General features: G+C 38.2%; 1 protein-coding gene and 1 pseudogene across 1 annotated transcript in view; both read right to left on the minus strand.

Moving 5' to 3' along the window:
- Window positions 1-24261, minus strand: part of FAM102B (family with sequence similarity 102 member B) — a 61880-nt gene that overhangs the window by 15509 nt on the left and 22110 nt on the right. The window contains exons 2-5 of the mRNA XM_011368120.2: window positions 20401-20521; window positions 14400-14429; window positions 9487-9603; window positions 5875-5921 (exon numbers count right to left, since the gene is read on the minus strand). Coding sequence (XP_011366422.1) covers window positions 5875-5921; window positions 9487-9603; window positions 14400-14429; window positions 20401-20521 — 315 coding nt within the window. The remainder of the gene's footprint in view (window positions 1-5874; window positions 5922-9486; window positions 9604-14399; window positions 14430-20400; window positions 20522-24261) is intronic.
- Window positions 9874-9992, minus strand: LOC111745542 (annotated as a pseudogene).

Raw genomic sequence — 24261 nt, forward strand, 5'->3', positions numbered from 1 at the left:
GAGTTTTGAGTTCTAGCAGGAATTTTTTTTTTTAAATAAAACAACCCTAACCTTTTGAGGTTGATCTTCCAGGGGAAAACTACATTTTCCTAGAGACTGTGTCTTGGTGATCTGAAATAAAATACGAAGGTGGTTGAAGAAATCATGGAGCTTGAGGATGGACATTTAAGACTGCCATTAAACTTATTTTATTTATCGATTATTCATGTCCCAGGATCTCCTAATTTTTAAAATTCAATGTCCTATTGAGAAATTTTCAAGTATTTGTCCTGTAAGTAAATCAAAGTCAGTATATCCTCAACTAAACTTATCTTCTTTCCCCAAATGTTTTCTTCTTGCATTCTTTACCTTTGTGAATGCCATCACGATCCATGAAATCACCAAAAGTAGAACCCTAGATATTGCCTGTCTCCTTCTTATTAATATTTCTCCATATCCAATCAACTCTAAATTTCAGATTCTCTAATATTTTTCCTAGTCATCATCTTTTCTCCACCTCCACTAATTAGTTTGGTCTTTGTACCTTTTCCTGTATGACTAACAAGAGTCTCTTAGCTAGTCTGCCTAACTTTAAATGAAACATGGTACAAACAAAATCAGTTTTACCATAGGCTAACTGATGTAAATAAGAATTAAATTGCTACCAATGTTATAATAAAACAATGTTATTTGAGGACCTGCTATAATGTAAAACAGCGTGGTGGAAAAAAAAAAAAAAGCCCTGCATTTAATTTCTATAAGAAAAACTAATATGTAAAAGAAATACACTTATAAAGAATGGAGTCTACGGTCACAGTCGATCCCTGGTGGTGGCTCGTGCCCGCCTGTCTGAACTCATCTTTCACTGCCAGTCCCTTTGGTTTTCCTTTGACAGATGCCTGAGTACAGCATCCCCATCCTGCCACCCTAGGCCCATTCTCTGACCCTTCAGAGCTCCCGGCCTGAGGCCTCCCCTCTTCTCCCTGCCAGTCTCCCTCTGGCTCCACTCTTTCCTGTCCAGCCTGACTCCACGGGCACAACACGTTAGCAATACTTTCAGGTTGGCAGCCCTTGTTCCGCAGTCTCAAAAACCTGAAGAACCACAAACCTTGATAATTTTGGCCATCTGCGCTAACTGCTCAAATACTGGGCAACTAAGCATTATGGAGAAAGTTCATCAACCATGGAGACTGTTTTTAAGGCGAATTTAGAATCTAAAATCTTAGCTGGGCCTTGGCAGCTCTCCTACGTCTCCCTAGACAACTCAGTTGTGTTGAATAAATAATCACTAAGTGTCTATCATATGCCAGCTTTTATTCTACTGCCCCTTTTGTTCTGAAAATGTTTTTATATCCCTTATCAGAAATGGTTTAATATAGCTCAGTTACAGAAAAGAGATGGATTATTTTACTTTAATTTCACGGAAATGTTAAGAGTATATGAAAAATGACCCCCTCAAATGACAATTCTACCTATGTGGTGGACTGTAAATATACTGTGCCCCACAACAACGGCGGCATACATTTGTGCAGGCTGTTTTCTCTTTCTGGAATGTCTCCTCTGCTTAGTAATTGCCTATTCATCCTTTAAAACTTAGCTCAGTGTCACCCCCTCAGTGAAGACTTTCCTGGCTTTCAAGGGAAAGTTGGGTGTCCGTTTCCCACGTAAACTGTGAATCCTTCAGAGCAGCAGCTGGTCTTATTCATTTTGGTAAATGTTAGCACATGATAGGCAATCAAGGCACGAGTACTGAATGAATGAGTAAATCCTGGTACCCAGGACAAATTAGTTCTTTAACCTCTGAGTCTCAATGTTCTTACTTAAAAATATGGATGATACTTCACAGAGTTGTTCTGAGATTCAAACTGGGAGACAGTAATATTCGTTAAATCATGTTGACAGGTGGCAACGTCCTTCCTGCAGGAATATGAATGTAGCAGAGCCCTAGCTAGCAAGGGAGTCACAACATCCCTACGTCTGCTTTATCACCAAATAATCAAATGCCAGCAAGGTATGTAATCTTTCTCTCAAAATGCCCTTTTTCTTCATCAGCACTAGTGGTTGCCTTTCTTCTTGGGGTTAGTTTCACTCTTTTACAAGAGTTGGTGGATATTTGATGAGTAGTAAAGAACTACAGAATGGAGTTTAGGGCAGGTGGTAAGAGGCTGACTTACCAGCTGCCTTCTTCATAAATACTGGCCTCAGAGTACAAAATTTGTTTCAGAAAACCGAAACCATACAATCTATGTCACAGATATTCTGTTCATAAAATATCAAAACTGGAATTTAACCTGAGAATGCTAAGAATTGGCTTCACTCTTATTAGTTTCTCTAGTAAATTTTTAAAAACTTTGTATTGTGAAAAATTTAAAGACAAAGCAAATAGAATGAACCTCTCTAGCAGTTATTTAAATATGTCTTACAGACAAATACACAGTTGAGTCGCTTGATTGCTCTGTGCCTTAGTTTCCTCATCTGTAAAATGAGAACTTGGATTATACCGACGCTTTTTGAACTGGCTTCGTGAAGCTCCCTCAAGGACTTTCAGAGGTAATAAGTACTATACCTTTTTGCCTCCCAAGAGAAAAATGTTATATACTGGGATTCATAATACATGTGAGAAAAAAATTTTGTGGCTAAATATTCTGGAAAAAAAAAATCACCAAACTAGACAACTTCCAATATTCTCTTCAGCTCTAAAAGTACTGTGATTTTACATATTTGATATATATTGAAATATAACTTGATAAAAATAATTTTTACATCAGTAGTTCAAATATTTTCCTATTCGACCATACTCAGTATGTACAAGTGTGTGGATGTGTCAGAGCTGCCTCTTTCCACAGACAGTTGCATAATTTCAGATAGTCAAAGAAAAGAGAAAAATATTGGGGGTTTGATTCTCCTGAGAAAAACCTGTATGTATCTTGGGATGAGGGAAGGACTATTGATTCTAGTAAGTTATAAAAGTTTTTCTCTATAAATAGAAACTCTGGATTGTCAGAATTGTATTTGTGGAGATAACGTAGAACATAAAGTGATCTATTTTTGAGCTTTTCAGTATATGGATTTCAGAAGTAGAGAGATAAAATGGCAGAGCAAGGGTCAGTAAGGGACAACGCATAAAAAGTTCATGGGAAGAAATGATAAATTCATTTTCTTCTATTAAGTTTTGCTGCTCTTTTTCTCATTTCACCCTAAACTGATTCCATTAGAAAAATAAAGTGTCACCTAAGAAATCAAAAATAGCATAGCAAAAATTATTTAGTCCCAAGAAAGCAGGAAATAAAGGTACCAGGAAATTATGGTCTGAGTGAAGACAGTATAGGAAGGCTAAATTAGAAGAAAATGCATAGTTTTAATTAATGGTTGATTTATACTAAAATACATATTTTCATCTTGACAAAACAGAACATAAGTAGAGACTATATAGATGTTGCTATTACAGCTATTACAGAAGTTGATGCATAGGGAAGAAATGTTTACTTTTCTAAATATATCTTTCTCAGATATTTAGATAGTATCTAATTAACTTCCACGTTTAATTATCGTCTTCACGATTGCTGACAGGCCATCCTGCTGCTTTCTTCCATTCAGTTCACTCTCGGAGCAGGCTTTCACACATCTTTTCCTCCCTCCTCAAACCACCACCTCCATCTTTCCTATCTTCACTCTTCAGTGATCACCTTGTTTCCTATTTCACTAAGAAACCAGGAACAATTTTAAAATAACTTATATATGCTTCCACTTCTCATATATCTGCATCTGTAGCCATAGTCTCTGCCTTTTTCCCTCTCAACAATCCAAGGACATTGTTCTAGCATCATCCTTTTTCTGCACCACATTTCCCCTGCCTGTTAGACTGTTCATCTACGAATATGGCAGCCCCCTCTGGTCTGCAGAGGACACATTCCAACACCCCTAGTGGAGGCCTGAAACACAGTGGATAGTATTGGAGCCTGTATATACTATGTCTTTTCCAATATATACATATCTATGATAGTTTAATTTAGATTAGGTACAGTAAGAGATTAACAACAATAACTAATAAAAATAGAACGATTATAACAATAAAATCAGTTACTTGAATCAAGCACTGTGACACCATGACAGTGGACCTGATAACCAAGATGGCTACTAAGTGCCTAATGGGTGGGTAGTGTATGCAGCGTGGATATGCTGGACAAAGCTGGATTCATATCCGAGGAGGGACAGAGAGGGATGGAGCGAGATTCCATCACGCTACTCAGATTGCTGAACAATTTAAAACTTATCAATTGTTTGTTCCTGGAATTTTCCATTTACTATTTTTGGACCACGGTTGACGGCAGATAACTAAAACCGCGGAAGGAGAACTGTGGGTAAGGTGGGGACCGCCATACTCACTGTCTCTAATTTTTCTCCTCCGAAACCCTCCTTAACCTACTCAAATGAGGCTGTGGTCTAAGAGCATCCCACCAAAGCGTTTGTCAAAGTCACCGACGATGTCTACACTGCAAAACCCCAAGGTCACTCCTCAGTTCCCACTTCCTGTGACCTATTTCCCTAGTGTGTGACGCAGTCCATTACTCCCTCCTTTTTGAAACCTGTTCTTCACTTGGTTTTCAGGGGTGATCTCCTTTGGTCCCTTCCTCCTACTTCACTGGTTGCTCGGCCTCTAACATGCTGGAGTGTCTCATACCTCAGTTTGTGGTCTTTTAAGAAAATTTATATTTACGCTCTCTAGGTCACTTAATCAAATCTCATGGCTTTAAATAGTATCTGTGTACTGATGATGTCATGATTTTCAAATCTGTATCTCCTGAACCCTGTAGTGACAAATCTAAGTGCCTACGTGATATGGATGTTACACAGAGATCTTAAACTTAACATGTCCAACACCCAAGCTCCCAACCTGTTCCTCTTGTAGGCTCTCTCATTTTGATACATGGAAAAACCATTCTTGTAGTTTCTCTGGCCCAAAATCTTGGATTCCTAAAATAGCTTCCTAACTCATCTACCATTTCTGCTCTTGCCCACTTTGTTGCTCCCACAAATTATCTGTTCCCTACATAGCAGCCGTTAAGTCAGATTTTACTCCTTTGCTCTAAACCCTCCAGTACCTTTTTTATCTCACTCAGATTATAAGTGGCCTATGAGACTATTATTATAATGGCCTACAAAACTATCAGCTGGTCTCATCTCTATGACCCTCCCCCCTCATTCACTCTGTTCCACTCATACTGGTTTCCTGGCAGTTACATGAATGTGCCCAAACACCCATCCCCCAGGGTACCGGGGGAGCTAACTTGTTACCTCTACCTCAAATGCTCTTTCCCCAAATATCGGTGTGGCCTGCTTCCCACCTCCTTCAGCTCTCTCCTCCAACACCATCCTCACTAGGGAGGACTCCCCCGAGCACTCCACATAAAAGAGCAACACTTCTCCCGCCACGGCCCTCCGGACTTGCTTCATTTTTCTCCAAAGCACTTATTGCCATCTTTATATTATATATTTACTTGTTCGTTTTTGTTGTTTGTTTTCAAATATAAGCTCCAAGATGTCAGGGACCGTATCTGTTTTTTTCCCCTGCTGTTTCTGTAGTGTCTAGAATAGGGCCTAGTACACAATATTTTGTGCACTTAATAGGTATTTATTAAGGAAAATTAAAAATTTTAATTTGTATAATTTCACCCAAAACCCAAAGATGATAAAAGACCGATAGCTTATAACTTAGGGCGTGGAGTGCCCGCTTGGCAGCAGGTGGTAACTTCTGTAAGGGCCGGTCGCCCAGCAGAAGAGCTGCTCCCTCACGGTAATAGCCCATAAACACTACAAAATATGACTGTGAAAATTTAAACAAAGAAACCACTATTACACTTTCGGATAAATAACTCTCATTGAGCAGCAACTTACGTTTTAAAACATGGGTCACCAGACATCAGCTGCATACTGATCAAAACCTAAATGTAAGAAAAAAAATTTCATGATTATGAAAGCTCTCTCGAGAGGAGAAGCCACGATCTACTAATCCACACATCCTTCAGAGCACCTAGTCCAGTACTTCCTATTTAGAAAGCATTAAATTAAATGACTGCTAAATTGGATTCTATCCAATATTAAATTGCTGCATTACACAGCCAGATTAAAAATCATCATTAACATCCAAAATTCTGCAACTGCAAGAATGAGTGGAGAAGATGGAAACAGAGTGCGAGCTTCGGCAGCAGCAGTCCTGGGGGGGTGCGCTGTGCTGGTGGAGTTTATGGCTCTCCTCCCAGTGGTGCTAAGGGTTTAGGAGGTTGCCCTCCAACTCGCCATGCTGTCTCTTTAAGGGGTGCCTGCTGATGGCCTGTAGAGTCGAATGCTTCTCACCTTTGCTCCACCTTTAAATCAGAATTTCAAGCTTTGCTAATATTTTCTGAAATACTGCTGTTCACCAGTTGCTTAGTGTCTTTTAAGAATCAGCCAGAGGACCCAATTATGTTCTTCTGGGAACAGGGATGATAACGGCAGTAACAATATAAGCAACTGTCACGAAGTGAGAACTTATTATGTGCCAGGCATAAGCTAAGTGTTTTATATGGATTATTTTATTTACTCTCCAAAACTCCTATAAGAGATTGATACTTTCATTTTAAGCTCAGGAGATTAAGTGACATTTCCAAGATCAACTAGCTAGTAAAGAACAGAGCTAAAATCTGAACCTAGGACTACATAATACTAAAACTCATATAATCTTAATGAAGAATTCTGCCTATTTTCCACTAATGGCTGACATGTATTCTTCTACCTCCTCATTCCATTCTTATCTCTTCATTCCGGTGCCTCCACTACTATTCTCTTTCTCTTTAAGTGCTAAATTTATCAAACGCTAGACCTATCCCTGCTGTGCTGGTTTTCTCAAGGCCTCTTCTTTCACAGAACTCTATAATCTGATTTCCAACTCCATTGGAACAGCGCTCTTGAATATCTTGAATGTTTCTGGAAGGAGATGGAGAAAGCACATACAACTCTTAAAGAATTGTGCAGGGAAGTAGAACAGAGAAGTGGGACAGTGGCTGGAGGAGACGAGAAATTGCCAGAGCTAATGAAGATGGTTCATTACAAGGAGATGATTAGGAGAAGGGATCATCCAAGGGACAAAACTCTTGATAGACAAGCTTTGGATTCTAGAACCTAAGAGGAAGGACTGACTTCTGACAGGAAGAGGGGCAGTTCATTTGTTGCAACTGGAGGCAAAAAGGATAATAGGGCTGGAGAGACAGGAAGACCTGTAAATTCTGTGATGCGAAAATGAGGGAATTAGAATTTAATGGCTTCTAGTTTCTTAATAAAGGATAAAGCAAGACCATTAGCTGAGAGCAAGACTGGTAGGTGGAGACATGAGGAAAAAGAACGTATGAAACAGAATAGCTAGGAAACTGGGAAAGGAAACTTACAGAGGAAGTAGAGTATGACTGTTTGATGGCAGTGGGCCAGGCTGCAGTAATGCCAGCTAGACCTGCTCGTGCGAGCTTCGGCACCAATGTTCGACAGCTAGGATGCAGACCTGGGGAGGATACTCGAGTCTGATTAGGGTTGGGGATTACTCAGGAACAGCAATGGAGGGAGACAGAGGAAAAGGAGTATTTTTAAGGTTATGACGATCATGGACCATGGAATCTAAGTTGGATAAAGAGGAAAGTAAAAGCAAGCAGAGAAAGTGGTAAGGTTAAGGATAGCTAAGTGAGTAGTAGATCAACGTAAGAAACGTGGAAATGTAATAAACAGTAATAGGAGGGAGAAATACCTTAAATTGAGATTTTGGAGATGGTAAAGTTTCTAGTGGTAAGAAAGTCGAGAGTGTGACCACAGGAGTAGGAATTGAGACGAAGAAAAGGAAAAAGTGGCTGGAGATACGTAGCTTAAGGAACTGAGAGGCCTTAGGCACATATAAGATTAGCTAAAAGAAGAGAAAATATAGAGAAGACAGTTCAGAAATATATATCACTCACGCAGATGGTAAAGCCACCAAAAACAATGACAGATGGGATGAAGAGAAAAACCGTGAGCTAGGAGCTAAGTCATCAATGAGTAGGCGAGAGAAGGTAATTAAGTGGCTAGAAGACAAAGATCAGAAGGGAGAGAGTGACTGCTGAATGGTGTGTGACCTACTCTGTTAAGTATGGTTTTTATAGGACCAAGTAGGAGAAATGGTGTGAAAAGATGAGTGGGGAGCCAGAAGGAGACTACAGCACGAGCTGGCCGGAAGGAATGTGGGGGTCTAAAATGTAAAAGTAATTTCAATTTCCAATAAAAACACCATAATTCAGAGAAAGATTATCTATATATTTATATAAGAAATATAAAGAAACTGAATTTAGTGGCTTGTTCAGGATCAGTCTAAGAATGAACTGTTTCTTCTGAGCCTGATGCTTAGACAGCATGAGAACATGAAAAGACCACTGACCAGGCAGCAGAAGACATGCATTCTGGTCTCAGCTCGGCCACTCACTACTTTAGTGAGACACTTAACCTCTGAGTCTCAGCTTCTTCATCTATAAAATAAAGACAATCTATGCCCAACCCTGTCTATTTCACAGAGGTATATGCAAATGCTTTGTGTATAGAGATCACCATAAAACCAGGTCAACATGATGTGCACAGAAGTTTACATCGTGTTATTTTTTTTCTGACTTCCTTCCTATCTTCTTTCACCATCTTCCTCTCCTCCCCAACTACATTCCTCCTTTCTTTACAGCTGCTAAATTTGTGCAAGGAATGGACTGACTATAATAAGCACTCCATGCATTTTCACATCTTCAGAGCTAAATATTTACTAAAAATAAAGTTAGAAACTGTAGGTATAGGGTAATTCTTTGCTCCACTAACTCTGACCATCCAGTTTTTGTTCAGAATTATTTTTCTTTCTTATCACTAGATAACTTTCCATCATGGGGTAATCTAAATAAAATATAGCAAAAGGTTGATATATTGAGTTTTAATTGATGCAAAATGCTGTATAAATATTTCTTCAACTGGTCGCATTTCATATTCCCACCAACTCTCTGAAGCGCCTATTCTGTCTGTGGTCATCAGAACATGTGGCTCCTGACGGTACTTAGGGCAGACACTCTGAGTGCCATCTATCACTTCACTAATTACAAGAGAACTCAGTGACTTCTATGTGGCCACTGCAGCTGCTTTGGAAATGACCTTCTGGGAGCTATAAAGATTTTAAGGTATTCATTCATCATGCTCCCTCCTCCCAATGAGCCCTAATGCTGTAGGGGTTGTGTGCATTGTTCCTCGGGTGGGCACAGAGCCAGAGAGAAACACCTCGTGATCATGAAGGTGAACACTTGTTACTTTTCACTGCATTGGTGATTTGGGTAGTTTTTTTTCCCCTAGGTGATGAGTATTTCAGTGGTGTGCTCAGCTTATGATCTCAGTATGGATTCTCATCTTGTCTTTAACAGTATATACCTATGTTTATTTAAAGACAGAATTTCATTTGTTGACATGTAAATCTTGAAACGTGCTTACTTTAAGAATGGAATTATCTTGTCTTGTATTTTTGGTATCATAGCCTTCCAGTAAACAGCGGCGAGTGGTATTTCCTGATCCAGCAAACTCTGCCAGGTTTAGATCTGCAAAGCCCAGCTATGAAAAGAAAAAGAATTATATTAATAGAATATCTACTAGGCTTCTATCATATTCTCCTTAAAATAAACATTCAACCCATGCTCTAGATGAGTTATTTCAAATTTCAGTCATTTGCAATTTTTGTCATTTGAACAATGACTGTGTATTTACTTAATGTGTCTTTATTTATTTTACTTATTTATTTTTTTTAGGCGAGGCAACCCTTGGTTGACCTCACAGATTGCAAGGACCTTGTCAGCTTACAATCCCTTATTTTTTTATTTTTTATGTCCACAGCAGCTCGTCTTTTTAGGTGGTCTCCCATCCGAGTTCTAACCAGACCCGACCCTGCTTAGCTTCCGAGATCAGATAGGATCGGGCTTGTTCAGGGTGGCTTGGCTGTAGACTCAATGTGTCTTTAAATTGGCTCACTTTTGGTAAAAAAATTATTACCTATTCTGCTCTTGTCTTAAGCAATACGATCTTTGAAATCATGAATTTTATGTGCTAAATATATATTTTTTTCTATATACATTAAAATACGTAACTGAAGTGAAGTAAATCAAACAACTAAAATCATTGCAAGTAGCAGTAGTACTCACGCCATGCTATAGGAAATACTAGCAGACCAATCATGATCATTTGCATATACATATAGAAAGCTGATCAGACTTTCTTATCCCTAGTCTGGTTCTGGCTCTATTCTTAATTAACCACTGGAGACTACAGATGATTGCAGGTTATTAGGGTCTCACTCTCCACCCAAAGACTAGAATGATTTAAGGGTATCACATTTTTTCTTTGGTACGAGTGCATTCTCCTTCAGCATCTCTCATAACTTCGTTTTGCTGATCACCCTTAAGCAGGATCTCTCTTTATGAACCTTACTTCCATCCTTTCTCAGAGCCTAGCCCTAACCCTCCCTGCTGCTACCCAGAAGTTCAGCTCAGACCTGTTCCTCCCTCTCATTACAACCCAGGTTTGGTCCCCGTTTTATGCAGCTACCAAAGATTGCCCTCCAGTCTTTCCACTGATGTTGTTTAACCTTATTTCTTGTTTCCAAGTGGTACAAGTCAACCCCAATACATATTTTTTTTTAAACAAAGTCTATTTTTCATGACTAAGTATATAGAGCGCCTTTTGTTAACAACAACAAAAAGTTTTAAATTTGCAATTATTAAGCACATCTCCCTGAATACATAATAAAAAGTACCGACCATTTTAAACACTGCTGTGATTTTAAGTTGCTTTAAGACTTTAGAACACACACGGGGCACATATGAATGATATTCAAGATGAAGAATTTAATTGTAGGCTGGAGCATTATTTTAGCACCTTTTAACTGGTACAAGAAGAAAGAACGTTAAGACCTTGAGAACAGTTAAAGGGCCACAAGCCCCAAATGCAATAAGTCAGAACACATCAAGTCGCAGGTAACATCTACCTAATTTTCACATGGTTACTCTGGTATTACTGCCTCTTTTAGGGGTCCAACAGATCAGCCAAAAAGCCTGGGTATGTCCAGGGCAAAGCCATATCCAAATAAACATGTGAAGACTCATGTGGCTATGTGATCACACATCATCCATATGCCCTATTTCATGTATTATCCTTTCTCTTTAAACCTCCAATGCCTCCTTCACGTCTGTACTTTGTGCTGATGCCTTGCATCCTGTTTCACTCAGAAGATAAAAGCAATCAAAACAGCACTTAACTTTCATAAGCTCTTATTGCCAGCCACATCCATTTACCTAACTGTATCTGTGCCCACATATTTGCCTTTCCACTTACTGTAAGTGAACCGGCTGTGCTCCGATCTAATGCCAACTGCTCTCCTGTTGCCTACTCAAGTTCATTGCTCCAGTAATTCTTTCCTCTCTCTTGCATTCTAAAATTTCCCTTCTCTACTGGCTCAGTCCCATCAGCACACAGACATGCTGGATTTTCTCCATCTTAATGAACAAAAGAAACCAAAACCTCACCCTACATCTCTCTCCAGTCTATTTTTCTGCTCCCCTTTACTGCAAAACTCCTTGAAAGAGTTGAATGTGTTGACTGTTTCTGATCCCTCTGTCCTTGGCCACCTCATCTCTTTGCCTCCCCTCTCCTTATTCTTCTAGCCATAGTGTCCTTTTCCTTAAAAATGCCAAGATCACCTCAAGACCTTTAACAATGACTGTTTTTTAACCTGACAGCTTCCCTCTGAGATCCTGTCACTTTCTTCTTCATTCTATTCAGGTCTAAGTTTGAATGTCATCTCTCTAAAGGGGCCTTTCCTGACAACTTTAGGACATGACCCATCTCCTCTCTCCCCTACCCTGTAGTTGTCATTCTTTATCTCTTATCTGGTTTATTTTTCTCCTTAGTAGTTATCATCACATCATGTACATACACGTTTTGTATTTATTTAGTTTATATTGTCCCCTTCCCTCAACCCTCTATTATAATGTAAGCTCCACAAAGGCAGGGATTTTTGTTTTGTTTACTGCTGCATCTTCGATATTTAGAATAGTGCCAGGAACAATGCCTGGCACATGGTAGGCAGTTAATACATATTTGTTGAATAAAAAACAGCCCATTGGCTCACCATCCATTGTTGGATTGTTGGTATTACAGTGTCACTAAGCATAATGCAAGTTAAAAAAAAATCTGGTCAGTCCCCATGATGAAAGCATACTAACAGGTGGGGTATGTTTTAGGCTGAAGGTCAGAGCATCTTTTATGTGCCAAGCCCTATTCTCAACACTGGAAAATAGTGATGAATGGGACAGATAAGGGCCGTCTTGAAGAGCTGACATTTCCGTGAGGTACCAGAATGGTCATATTTCTTTATGATCTTATCTTTGGCTCCACTGATATAATTGTCTTCTTAAAATGGTATCTGTGGCCAATATTACTCCTCTTGCCAAACAATTCTGAGCATCTACATTCCAGGTAATGATAGGCATTAGGAATGTAAATCATTCCTATTCTCAAGGAGCTCATAGTTTAATAAGAGAAAACAGAAAATAAATTCCTATAAAAAAGTATAAGTGCTGTGATAGAGGAAGGCACAACTAAGAAAGAGGGAGAAAATAATTTTCTCAGTGGGGAGGGATGACTGAGCTGAGTTTTTAATGATACATGAGTTGACAGGACAAGAGAGGGGAGAAGCAAAGGCATGGTAGGGAAAATGTCAAGTCACAAGGCAAAGAGGCTAAAATAGCATGGCTCGCTCTAGGAAGTTGATGAAGGCAGTCTGTCTGAAGCTTAAGGATGAGTGAGTGTGTGTGTGTGTGTGTGTGTGTGTGTGTGTGCACGCGCACGCACACGCATGTGTACACAGATGATAGGCAAACCAAGATAGGTCTAATATGCTGGGTTAAAGACTGTGCACTTCGTTTTCCTTCACAGGTAATAGAAAGCTGCTGAAGGACTAAAAGTGAGGGAATGATATTATCCTGTTTGAACTTTTAGAACCATTTTTCTGGCACTATCATAGATGAAGGACTGGAGGGAGACAACAGAGGCAGAAAACAAAGGAGAAGAGGCCAGTGCAGGTTTTAAATAAGAAATAATGAAGGCACAACCTAAGGTAGTGGCCTTGGGAATGGAGAGAAGGGATGGTTTCAAGAACTTTTTGTAAGGGAGACATCAAAGAGACATCATAGCATACCCTGTTGTTTGCCTACCAACCATTCAGTGCCCTGCTATTTCTTGCTAGCAGAGCTCTGATTTCATTCAAGTGTCCATTTTTAGCTTATCCACGTGCATAAGGAAAGTAACCAAACCTCTAGCTCATTAGTGAATTGTGATTAGTCTAAGCTAACCACCGCAATCCATTTCCTATTGCCTATTACTGGTTTAGGAGTAGGCACATGATCCAGCTATAAACAATGAAAAATATAGGGAAATCCTTTGAGGGCCATATAGGAAAATATTCTCACTCAAAAAAGTCATACATGGGGAAGCAGTTGGATTTTGTTATATGTGAATGTGCTGACAAAAACTCAAGAAGCCAACCCACCTGGTGACTGGCTATGAGGGGAGCCAGCCAAGGACAAAATCATCACACAGAGAATGAAAGAACAGAAAGAGAAAAGTAACATGGGTTCCTGATGACATTCTCCAGTCAGTGGCTCAACCAATCCTGGGGCAGCTCTGCCTCACATCCTTGTTCAGTGAAATTAAAAAAAAAAAAAAATCTCTAGGTGAGGAGGGTTTTCTGTTACTTGTGGCAAAGAGCATCCTAAATGACAACGCAACAGTTGATTTTAGGGAGTTAGGTAGGTTTGATGGTTGGAACTAGTGCCCGGTACTTGGCTCAGACAACTGGGTTGATGGAGATGCCATCACAGAGGGGTATGTGGGTTTCCGATAGTATTACTAATTACTAAATCCTTCTATTCGGCAAAAAGCTGAGCACATTCATTAGTAATTTCATATAGCTAGTAGAAGTATAAAAGACAGTCGAGATCATGTATACGCAGAGTGCTAAGAGGACACAGAGGAAGGATCCTACCCCACTGGGGGTTGGTGGGAATAGAAATACTTCCCAGGGGAGACTGGAGTAACAGATGCTGTTGCTTAATGCAAACCAGAGGTCGTCTTCTAGCAGGGAAGCTGAAACTTAAGAAGAACATCCCATAATCGGCATTTGGAAAGAATCTGACTATAGTTTATTGTTGGCTCCAACTGTTCAATCTCCAAGTTGCTTTATTTAAAGATAGCCAACTTGCACGGCAATTACAAGAGCAAACTACTTAATTTTTAAGCTTACAAACAGAAACGAATGATATAACAAATCTCAAAAGAGTTAAAGAACATTTACTTACCTTCGCATAAGTTTTTCCACCTTTTAATTCCTGCCAAAGATAGAAAACACTATAAGGTTACCATATGATTAAAGATCTAAAATTAAATATATATCAAATAATTCTGAAGCAGACATTTACATACTGGCAAACACAGATAGTATAATTCTAACGATCTTAAAAACAACTATTTGAATGCCCCTTCCCCTAAATGACTAAAATTTTTATTTAGAATTTAACTTAATTCTGAAAGAGACAAATGGTGAGAAGACAAGCTAATATTTAATCTGTTTGCTGAAGAAATTGCCAAAAATGTCCTAGACATATTGCAAGAACCCAAATCACCAAAGAAAGGTTAAATTATTTACTTAGTTAAGCATATTAACACACTGTAGAAAGACTTTAACAAGAGTTGAAATCCCTGCCCCAGAGACAACCACACGCACACAACACACACTGATTACATATATATGATATTATTGCATGTTAGAATAGAAACCTTTTATCTAATGTGAACAAGACTGGCAAAAGTGAAAAAGAATAAAAAACAATATATGGATATCTTGACATTTTAATTTAAAATATATAACTGCATATTAATTTGCCAAATCTCTGAATGTAGGCTATCACACAGATGTGAGAGTAAGTGTCAAGCACTTAGAACGATGCCTAGCACTCAGTCTATGTTGTCTACGTGTTTGCCATTATCCTTAGAGCCAAACTCTCCTCTCTCCACCTACTTTTTAAAATGTGTTTGCTGGATGGAGTTGTCTCTTATCTTTATTGCATAAATCAGATACATAATGCATTATCTATTATCTTCGACTTTAAAACGGTAAATTTAACTAAGTTGAGAAGCAATCTATGGTAAATTCTATTATTCATGAGGTTGCTGCTCCTCCCCTTCTGTGCCCATTGATGCCAGGTGTGGCTATGCCACTAGAGCTACCCTATTATGAATGATCAAAATTTTCTTCTATATTAGGTCACTGTCATATCCCTTCACAGCCCGCCTCACTAAACTAAGCAAAACAAAACATTCTCCAGATGATCTTTGTCTCTTCTAGCTGATTCTTCTCTTTGCTCTTTACAGTCTCACCTTTCAAAAGATGAAATTTGCCGTATCCCACTCTATTCAATCTATCCCAACTGGTTCTTGTCCTCATTTTCCCTCTGTAATGGCTCTTAAGATTACCAATAATCTCCATTTTTGTCAAAGCCAAAGGCTCTGTCTTCATTTTACTTAATCTTGCACCAGCTTTTGACAGACCTGCCCCACTTCATCTTCTTTTTACATTTTTTTTCCCTCTAAACTTCCATGGTGCCACAATTGCCTGATTTTACTCCTACGTCACTGTCTGCTCCTTCTCACTCTCCTTTGCTGGACCTACTCCTGTACTCAACCTCTGTAGAAAGAAGTTTTACCCCAATTATCCACTGTCTCCCTCTCCACTGTAAGAGAATCCTCTATTTTTAGTTGGATATTTAGCTACCAAAAATAATATTTTCTACCTTCCTTTTGTGCTACAGCAGTATGATTAAGATCTGGCCAAGAGCATGTAAGAAGTGATATATATGAATTCTTCCTCCTTTCTTGGACTTGCTAACAATAATTTATACTACCTCGAAGTGTTGGAGTGATCCGGGATTTGGCCTAGGGCCTCTTGTCTTCTTTGTCTACACTTTCTCCCTGGGTGACTAATTCAGGTCCAAGGCTCTAAATAAAAACCATATGCTGATGACTCTCAAATCCCTATCTCTAGTCTGAGATTCTCCCCTGAGTGCCAGACTATTTAAAATAGCAGACTATTTAAAATACCAGTAGGTATTTAAAACTGCCTACTTGACATCTTTACTTGAAGTCACATAGATACCTCAAATTTAACATAGTCAAAATAGGCCTATTGATCTCTGCTTATTCATCCCCCAAATTGTTCCACTTTGAATCTTTGCCATTTCAATAAACAACATAATCATCTACCTATAAGCTCAGGCAAAAGCAGTAAGGGTTATCCTTGATTCTACTTTTCCTCTCATTTGCCACATCCAACCCACACTAGGGGTCTACCCTGAATATACCCTGAATCATACCATCATACAAGCATTCCTCACTTGAATTGTCCCAAACACCTAAGTGGTCTCTCTGCAATGCATCCTCCACATAGCAACAAAAGTGACCTTAGAAGATCATGTCTCTCTTTATTAAAATCTTCAAATGAATTCCAGTTATAATTAGAATAAAATCTAAACTCATCACCGTGGCCTATAAGGCCCTACCTAATCTAGTGCTTCCAACCTAATCTCCAAGAACGCTCCCTCTCCATGTTTTCCAGGCTGGTCTTCTGTCATTTAAATATGCCAGATTTGTTGACTGTCCTAAAATAAATGGGGTTCACAGTACATTTAAATCTGTGGCTTGATATTTTCATCAGGTTTAAAAGATTCTCAGCCACAATCTCTCTCCTTCTCAGGCTCCAATCACATACGTGTGAGACCTTTAAACCATTTCTCCTTTCTTACACTCTTTTGTGTATATTCCATCATTTCTCTCTCTGTGATTTACTCTGGATATTTTCTTTTGTCTTATTTTCCAGTTTACCAAAGCTCTCTTCAGTTATGATAAACCCGCTGTTAAATCTATCTGATAAGATTTATTTTCACTTATTTAGCTTTACATTTTAGTTATTGTATTTTTCTGTTCTGGAATTCAATTTGCTTTTCTTTTAGTTTCTAGTTCTCTAACAAAATTCCCCATATTGTTCACGAATTACAGTTACTGTAAAAGTTTATTTCTGATCTTCTTAACATCTGAATCTGTTTTTATTATCTATTTTCCTTCTGATTTTTGGTCATGCAGTCATGTCTCTTGGTATGCTTGGTAATTTTTGTGCATGACAACGTGAAGCAATAATTTGAAGCTCAGAGTAATGTTCTTTTCTTCAGAAAAGAGATACATTTGCCTCTGGTAAATAGTAGGGTAGGGGCTGATCATCTTGATCCAAGCAGGGACTGAGCTGACTAGAAGCTGAGTTTCAGTCTTTCTAAGGGCTGATCTACATCTGCTACATTCCTCCTTCTAGGCTGAAACTCTTAGGGAGTCCCAGTGAAAAGCTTGGGGATTCCCTAAGCTGCTGATGGGCCCTGGACTTCAGTTTTTGTCCCTTTAGTCCTGTAAAATTGCTGGACTCTCAGCTCAACTTCTTAGCCTCTCTCAGTTGTTGCTTTTGGCTCAGTTTCTTAACCACTACTTGAAAATTAGCAAATGCTTTGAGAGTAAAATAAATGTGAAACATCAGACTCATCTCTTTACACTTCCCTTGACTATAGTTCTAAGCTGCTCAAGTCCTTACTGCCTTGGCTCTGATGCCTTCAAGCAGCTACCTTTAATATTTTGTCTAGCTTTTTGGTTGTTCTCAGAGGAAAAGGTCTTCTGTAATAAGCCAGCCCATTAATTTCAGAAGCATAAATCTCCAGGTTTATTAGAATCTCAGGGCCTGTTATAGATTGAATTGTAGGCCTTTCCTGCAAACAGATATGTTGGAGTCCTAACCCCTGGTACCTCAGAATGTGACTCTATATGGAAAGAGTGTTAGTATGGGTAGTCTAGTTAGAATGAGGTCCTAATCCAATTTGACTGGTGTCCTTATAAAAAAGGAGAAATTTGAATATAGAGACAGATACACACAGAGGGAAGATGACGTGAAGACACAAAGAGAGAAGAGAGCCATGTCACGGGAACCAGAAAGTAGAGTCCTTGAGGGCCGGAACTCATTCCAGTTCACCACAGTCTTTCTAGTGCCTACGACTGTGCCTGGCACACTGTAGGAACTCACATATTTGCTTGTGAGTGACTACTTCTCTGTGTCCTAGGCAACACAGTACATTGTCAAACTTTTTGATCTTTGTCAAGTTTATAGGTAAAAAATGGTATCTTATTTATAGTTTTAATATACATGAGTGAGACCTGAGTAACTTTTTATATGCTTAAGCTATTTATATTTTTCTTTTTGTGAAATATATATTCTGTCCCTTGCCTATTTTACTCTTGGGTTGTTATCTTTTATAACTTCAGATTCTTCATCATATTTGTCGTAGTAATTTACATTATTGCTGCAAGTGTGAAGTGAAATTAAAATATTATTCAAGAACCTGATCTCACTATCAGTATATATATTTTATTTGAAGATGCTCTTTCTATACTAAGGAAATGGCGTTTGACATGATTTGCAGCTATTTTCCCCTAATTTATGATTTTGCTTAAGGTATTTTTTACAGTGCAGGATGTGTTTATATAGTTGAGTTTACTAATTTTCCTTTATGAGTTCTTACTTTTATTCTCATATGGCTTTTTCTCCTTTCTCACTGGTTGAGAGATAACAAGACTAGAGCAACTCCTCAGGATCTAAAGACAGGCACCATGTGGCAAAGATGGCAGAGCTGCCCTGCCAGCCCTGGGACCCGTGGCTATTCCCCAAGGGAGACATAAACCTCTATCTTGTTTGAGTCATTGTATATTTGGGTATCTGCTTCAGTAGCTTATCATATATGCTCTAACTAATACACCAAATCATCATTATCTGAGGAACTGGTTTATTTCAGATGAATGAGTCCTACCTTAAAGAGAGAAAAAAAAAAGTTTTTATAATAGTAGACTGAGTTTCTTTAATTAGCAATATCCCTTTTTCTAATGGGTTACATGTATTTTCTTAAAATTCAAAGACTGATTATCTTTCAAAAATCATGATGAGAATTCCATTTAGAAAAGGTTTTGATGTAAGAGCCACAGCAGCAATTAAGATAGGAACGGAAAAAGTCAGGATACTTTACTTATATCTCAGTTAATCCTTATAACTTCTCAAAGAAGCAATTATTATACTGTTATTTGAATGAGGAAACCAATTTTTAAAAAATCAGGAGAACTGCCTAAGGTCTCACAGTTAATAAGTGGTATTTCCGGGCTTCAAACCCAGGTGAGTATGATGCCATGTACGCTTTCACTGCATTATACTTCCTTTAGAGAAGCGTCTATTCAATTGTTACTGCTCCAAATATGACGATTTTAGACTATTTTCATTAGAGGCTTAAAACGTATAAAAATATATGTATTTGTTTTATTTTAACTGAGTAGGTTAAACAATGTAAGATAATTTAAAATATAGCCATATACATAATAGTACTAACAGTTCACTCAAAAAGCAGAATAAGAAAACTAAAAAGATAACTTTTTATCTGACATAGAAGGATGTAAAACTGGAGTGGAAAAGAACAAGGCAAGAGATTCCTGCTTTTCATTCCTTCTCTATTTAATTTTTGAACATGTATGTTTTACTTTGATAATTAAAAAAATGTATATAAAATATAAAACATAAAGCTTACATTTTAAAGCCAGTAGTTTAATTCACCAGTGATGGTGACTAATGGATTCCTCTTTTTAACCCCAAATGGTAAGATCACATATTTATATATGATTAGGTTGAACCATCTGAGATCGCCATTTTTTGTAGATTAGTAATAGGCCTCAACCTAAAATGTGAAAAGGAAATATATAAAAAAGAAAACATGGACTTGGAATTAGAAAGATTTGTGTTTGAGTCCTTTGCCATTTATTAGTTATGTGAATTTAGGCAAGTAACAACCTCTTTGAGCCTGAGTTTTTCTGAAAATGGAAAAAAATAACACCTATTTTCACAGTTTTTATTATACACAATATATGTGGAGTCCCTAAAACAGTGCCTACCAAAGAGGAATTTAATGAATAGCAGGATAGAGACATACGGAGCCCCTGAAATAATACAAGTAAGGTTAATACTTATATGTATAGTAATAGTGAGATAAGGTTCTTCAATAATATCTTAATTTATAACTTCGGATTCTTCATCATATTTGTCACAGCAATTAAAATTTTTGCTGCAAGTGTGAAGAAAAATTACATATAACAGTTCTAAGGATAAAGCAGAGTTAAATAAAGTGAGTCAGTGACTATGAAACTAATGATGTTTTCTGAAAGAGGCTATTTTCATACCTTTCTCACAGATACTCTGTAGATACAAGGATCTAGGATGCCTGTTGTGGCACTTGCACTCATTTTGCACATAAATGAGAACTTCTTCCTCCAGTGAACACAGTTTGCTTGCACCACCTCCCTGAAGGAAAAAAAAAAAGAACCCATTAAGTAACCATTATTTATGAGACATTTAAAAAGCGCACACACTCTTTCACTCGTCTACAATGCAAAAGTGATATATTAAAAGCCAGTATTCAGAAACAGTGAAACACAAAGGAAACAAATTCTTAACAATGTGACCTGAAAAATTTTGAAGGTTTTAATTGTCCACAGAAACTGAAAACAAGTTAAGTTTACTTATCGGTTCAATCAATATAAATAGAACTTCACTATTCGTTCATTCAATGTGTATTTTAGGTGTGCCGGGTACATGCTAGATGTTTAAAATGAAGAGGAGAATGACAACACTCCTAATCCTACAGGACTTACAGTTTACAGTTAGTGTAAGAGACAGAAACATAAACGGTTATTCTAAAATGAGCTGCTGTCATAGTTTTACTCCTGTTTCAGCCATAATGGCAACAGCAGCTACCATTTATTGACAGCTTACTATATGCTATTTAATCTCACAACAGCCCTAGGAAATAGCTGGTATCCATTTTATAGATGAGGAAAATGAAGCACAAGGAGGGAAGTTAACTCAGTGTCATTTAGATAGAAAGCAGAAGAACTAACATTCAAACAAGGGACTTTTAACTCAAAAGCCTGCTTGTTCACCAAGGAAAATCTCTATTTTTCTTACAACTCTTCTCTTTTTAGGCCTTTGTACATGCTGTTCCCTCTACTGTTCCATGTAAGAATAGGGGCTTAGCCTTAGAAAGGATAACTATTCCTCTAAAATAGGAAGAAAAGAAAGACAATGGGTGAAAATAAAGAGAAAATTGGTGAAATGATGAAGGCAGAAAATGAGGGCTCAGCATTAACACTGTGGACAATACATTGTCAACCATTCAGTATTTGTTGACTGAATGAATAAACGTCATGCATGGAACACAAATGAACAGTCCCAGTTACCAATTCTTCCCTATACTACTTCACAGCTATTCCTAAATCAACCCCTTTCCTGTGTCTAGCACCACTACCCTGATTCAGTTCCTCAACAGATCTTCCCTGAAATATGACAACAGCCTCCTAATGGTCCTTGCTCGAGTCTACCTTCCTCACTGCTACCAGAGAGTGCCTTCTAAAAAACAAATCTAATAATGTGTTTCCTGTCTGAAATCCTTCACTGTTTTCCCATGTCTTAGAGGATTTGGTCCAACCTCCTTAACATGGCAGCTCCACGATTAGGTCCCTCCTATCTTTAGTCTCGTCTCTTGACCCTTTCTGTCTCGGACTGCTTGTCATTCTCCATTTTACATCACACTATTTCCCATTTGTATGCCTTTGTTCATACTGTTTTCTTTCCCTTACATGCTCTCTATTCCCCCTCTCAACTTCCCATGTTCTCCCGTGTAACCGGAATGCTTTCGTTTAGTCATTACCTCCTCTAAGAACCTTACCCAACTCAGCCTTCAGGTAAAAGCCTGGTGTTCTGTACACTCTGTCTGCCTTGATTCCCTGAACACCTGAGTGTTTGCCATTCCCTATCCTAGAGTACTGTCACCAGGGAGGGGCTGGCAAGATCTGGCTGAGTGGGCTTTCTCTACTCAGTCCTCATCCATCTAGCACGAGGTCCTAATTTCCTTTTCCCTGCCTTGTCTGTGGCAGATTCTTCTATGATTACACATATTGCAGATGAACCAATAGTGTAGCTGAATTTTAAAAATTCACAAGCTTAAAAAAGTTGTTGACTATGGCCTTTCCTAATAAGAACTTAAGTAGAAATAGGAATGTTAATTGAAATAATCTTTTAGATTTTGCAATGTCAAAATAATAGCCCTGGAGTCTTAAACAATTTCTCCAAAATATTTTTTCTGTGCCTAAGGCAATTAATTATTCAGAAATTTTTTGTGATTATCTTTAATGTACGTATATACACACCCATACAGCTGTTAGAAGGTTGTCTAAATCACACACAAACAACAAAAAAAGTGGCAGTTAGTTCGTGACAGTTTGTTATACTGATGAGTTACCATGGAAACAAACTCAGACTACTTGGCAACTGAGACAAAAGTCCCATTAGCAAATGCTTTCCGTTATATGAGTCATTAATTTCCTATGAGTTTTATACGGTTGCTTAACCACTTTCAAGAAACAAAGCAACAGAATATGATTTGTGTTGATACTGTGGAAAGCCAAGTATTTCTAAGATAAAATGATAAAGTTGCTGGTTGTGAAATACATAAGCGGAGGACTTAACAGAAGGTCCATGTTGCTTTGGCTATTGTTTATGTTTTAAAGAGTCAAAGAAGATCTAAAAAGTCTTTAAACAGTAAAAGCAATACAAAATAAAATGGAAATTATGGATCCATTTTCGTATGACTACTTAGTTACTGTACTAGCCAACTGCGTTACTTAATTTTCTAAAAATAACTTGCATTATGTATACTCCAGGAACATATTTAAAATTATGCCATGTCTTGGTAGTTCAAAATATTTTTAACTTTTTAGAAACGGTGATTTAAAAAAGAAACTGCTATGAGGCATGCAAGCTGTTTTGCTAGACAACATTACTGGGGGGAGGTTAAGAGCTTGTATTCAGAGCCAGTCTGTCTGGGTTCAAATCCTGCCTCTGCCTATTGCCAGCTGTCATGCTGGACGCATTCCCTAACCTCTCTGCATTTCCATTTCTTCTTCTGTGAAACAGAGATGATAACAGTACCTATACCTCATGGGAAATTTGGGAAACCAAGTGAATTATTACACATAGTATTTTGAACAGTGCCTGGCTTATAGTGGATATCAATAATAAATGTCAGAAGTTGTTATTATCAAGATATAAGGAGTTCTAAGTCTACTTACATTTGCCCTCCAGAGAGACATAATGCTCAAATTTACAAGTAGAGAATATTCCTTAATCTATTTTATAAAAGATATAGATTTCTAAGAAAATTATTCTTTGGGAACTGAGGCAAAAACAAATATTTTAAGACTCCAAGGATAAATGAGCTCTATAAAGTTGTAACTTTTAATGACAATAGTAAGGATAAATGAATCTCTCACACCCTAAAGGTATTTTTGGCTTTAGTAACTGGGTGGACAGTACCATCATTCAATAGAAAACATTTAAACACAAAAGATTATCTTTCATCTATGCATTCTGCTGGTGGTGTTAAGACAGTGAGGGAGATGATAATCTAGTTTTGGACATTTTGAGGTGGAGGAGCCTGAAAGTCCCTCATTTGGAAATGCCAGTAGGCAGACAGATATAGAGACCTAGAACTCAAAGCAGAGGTCAGGGCTAGAAATACAAATGTGAAAGTCCTCAGCATGTAGATGGTCACTGAGGCCATGGGAATGGATGAGGCCATTCAGGGAGAGAGGGCAGAGTAGGAAGGGAAGAGAGCTGAGTCTGGTACTCTAGGGAACACCGTAAGGTACAGGAGAGGAAGGGAGGCAGGCAAAGGAGACGACAAGATCGACAGAGAGAGACGCAAAGGAGATCATGTTATCACTGAAACCACACCAAGGGAAAATATTTTTAAGAGGGAATTGCTCAACCACATCCAATGCGGCAGAGGTCAGGTACAATAAAAATTAACAAGAAGCGACAATGAAGTCACTGATAACATTGGTAAGTATAGTTTCAGTGAAAAGGTGGGGGTGGACAGCAGATTACTATGGGAGGCAGGGAATACAGAGAATTAATTTCAAATATTTTAGTAATTAAGTAGAGAACATTAGGGTGGCAGCTAGATGGGGATACGGGGTGGAGGA

Source organism: Pteropus vampyrus, unplaced genomic scaffold (genome assembly GCF_000151845.1).
Source record: "Pteropus vampyrus isolate Shadow unplaced genomic scaffold, Pvam_2.0 Scaffold6, whole genome shotgun sequence".
Lineage (NCBI taxonomy): Eukaryota > Metazoa > Chordata > Mammalia > Chiroptera > Pteropodidae > Pteropus > Pteropus vampyrus.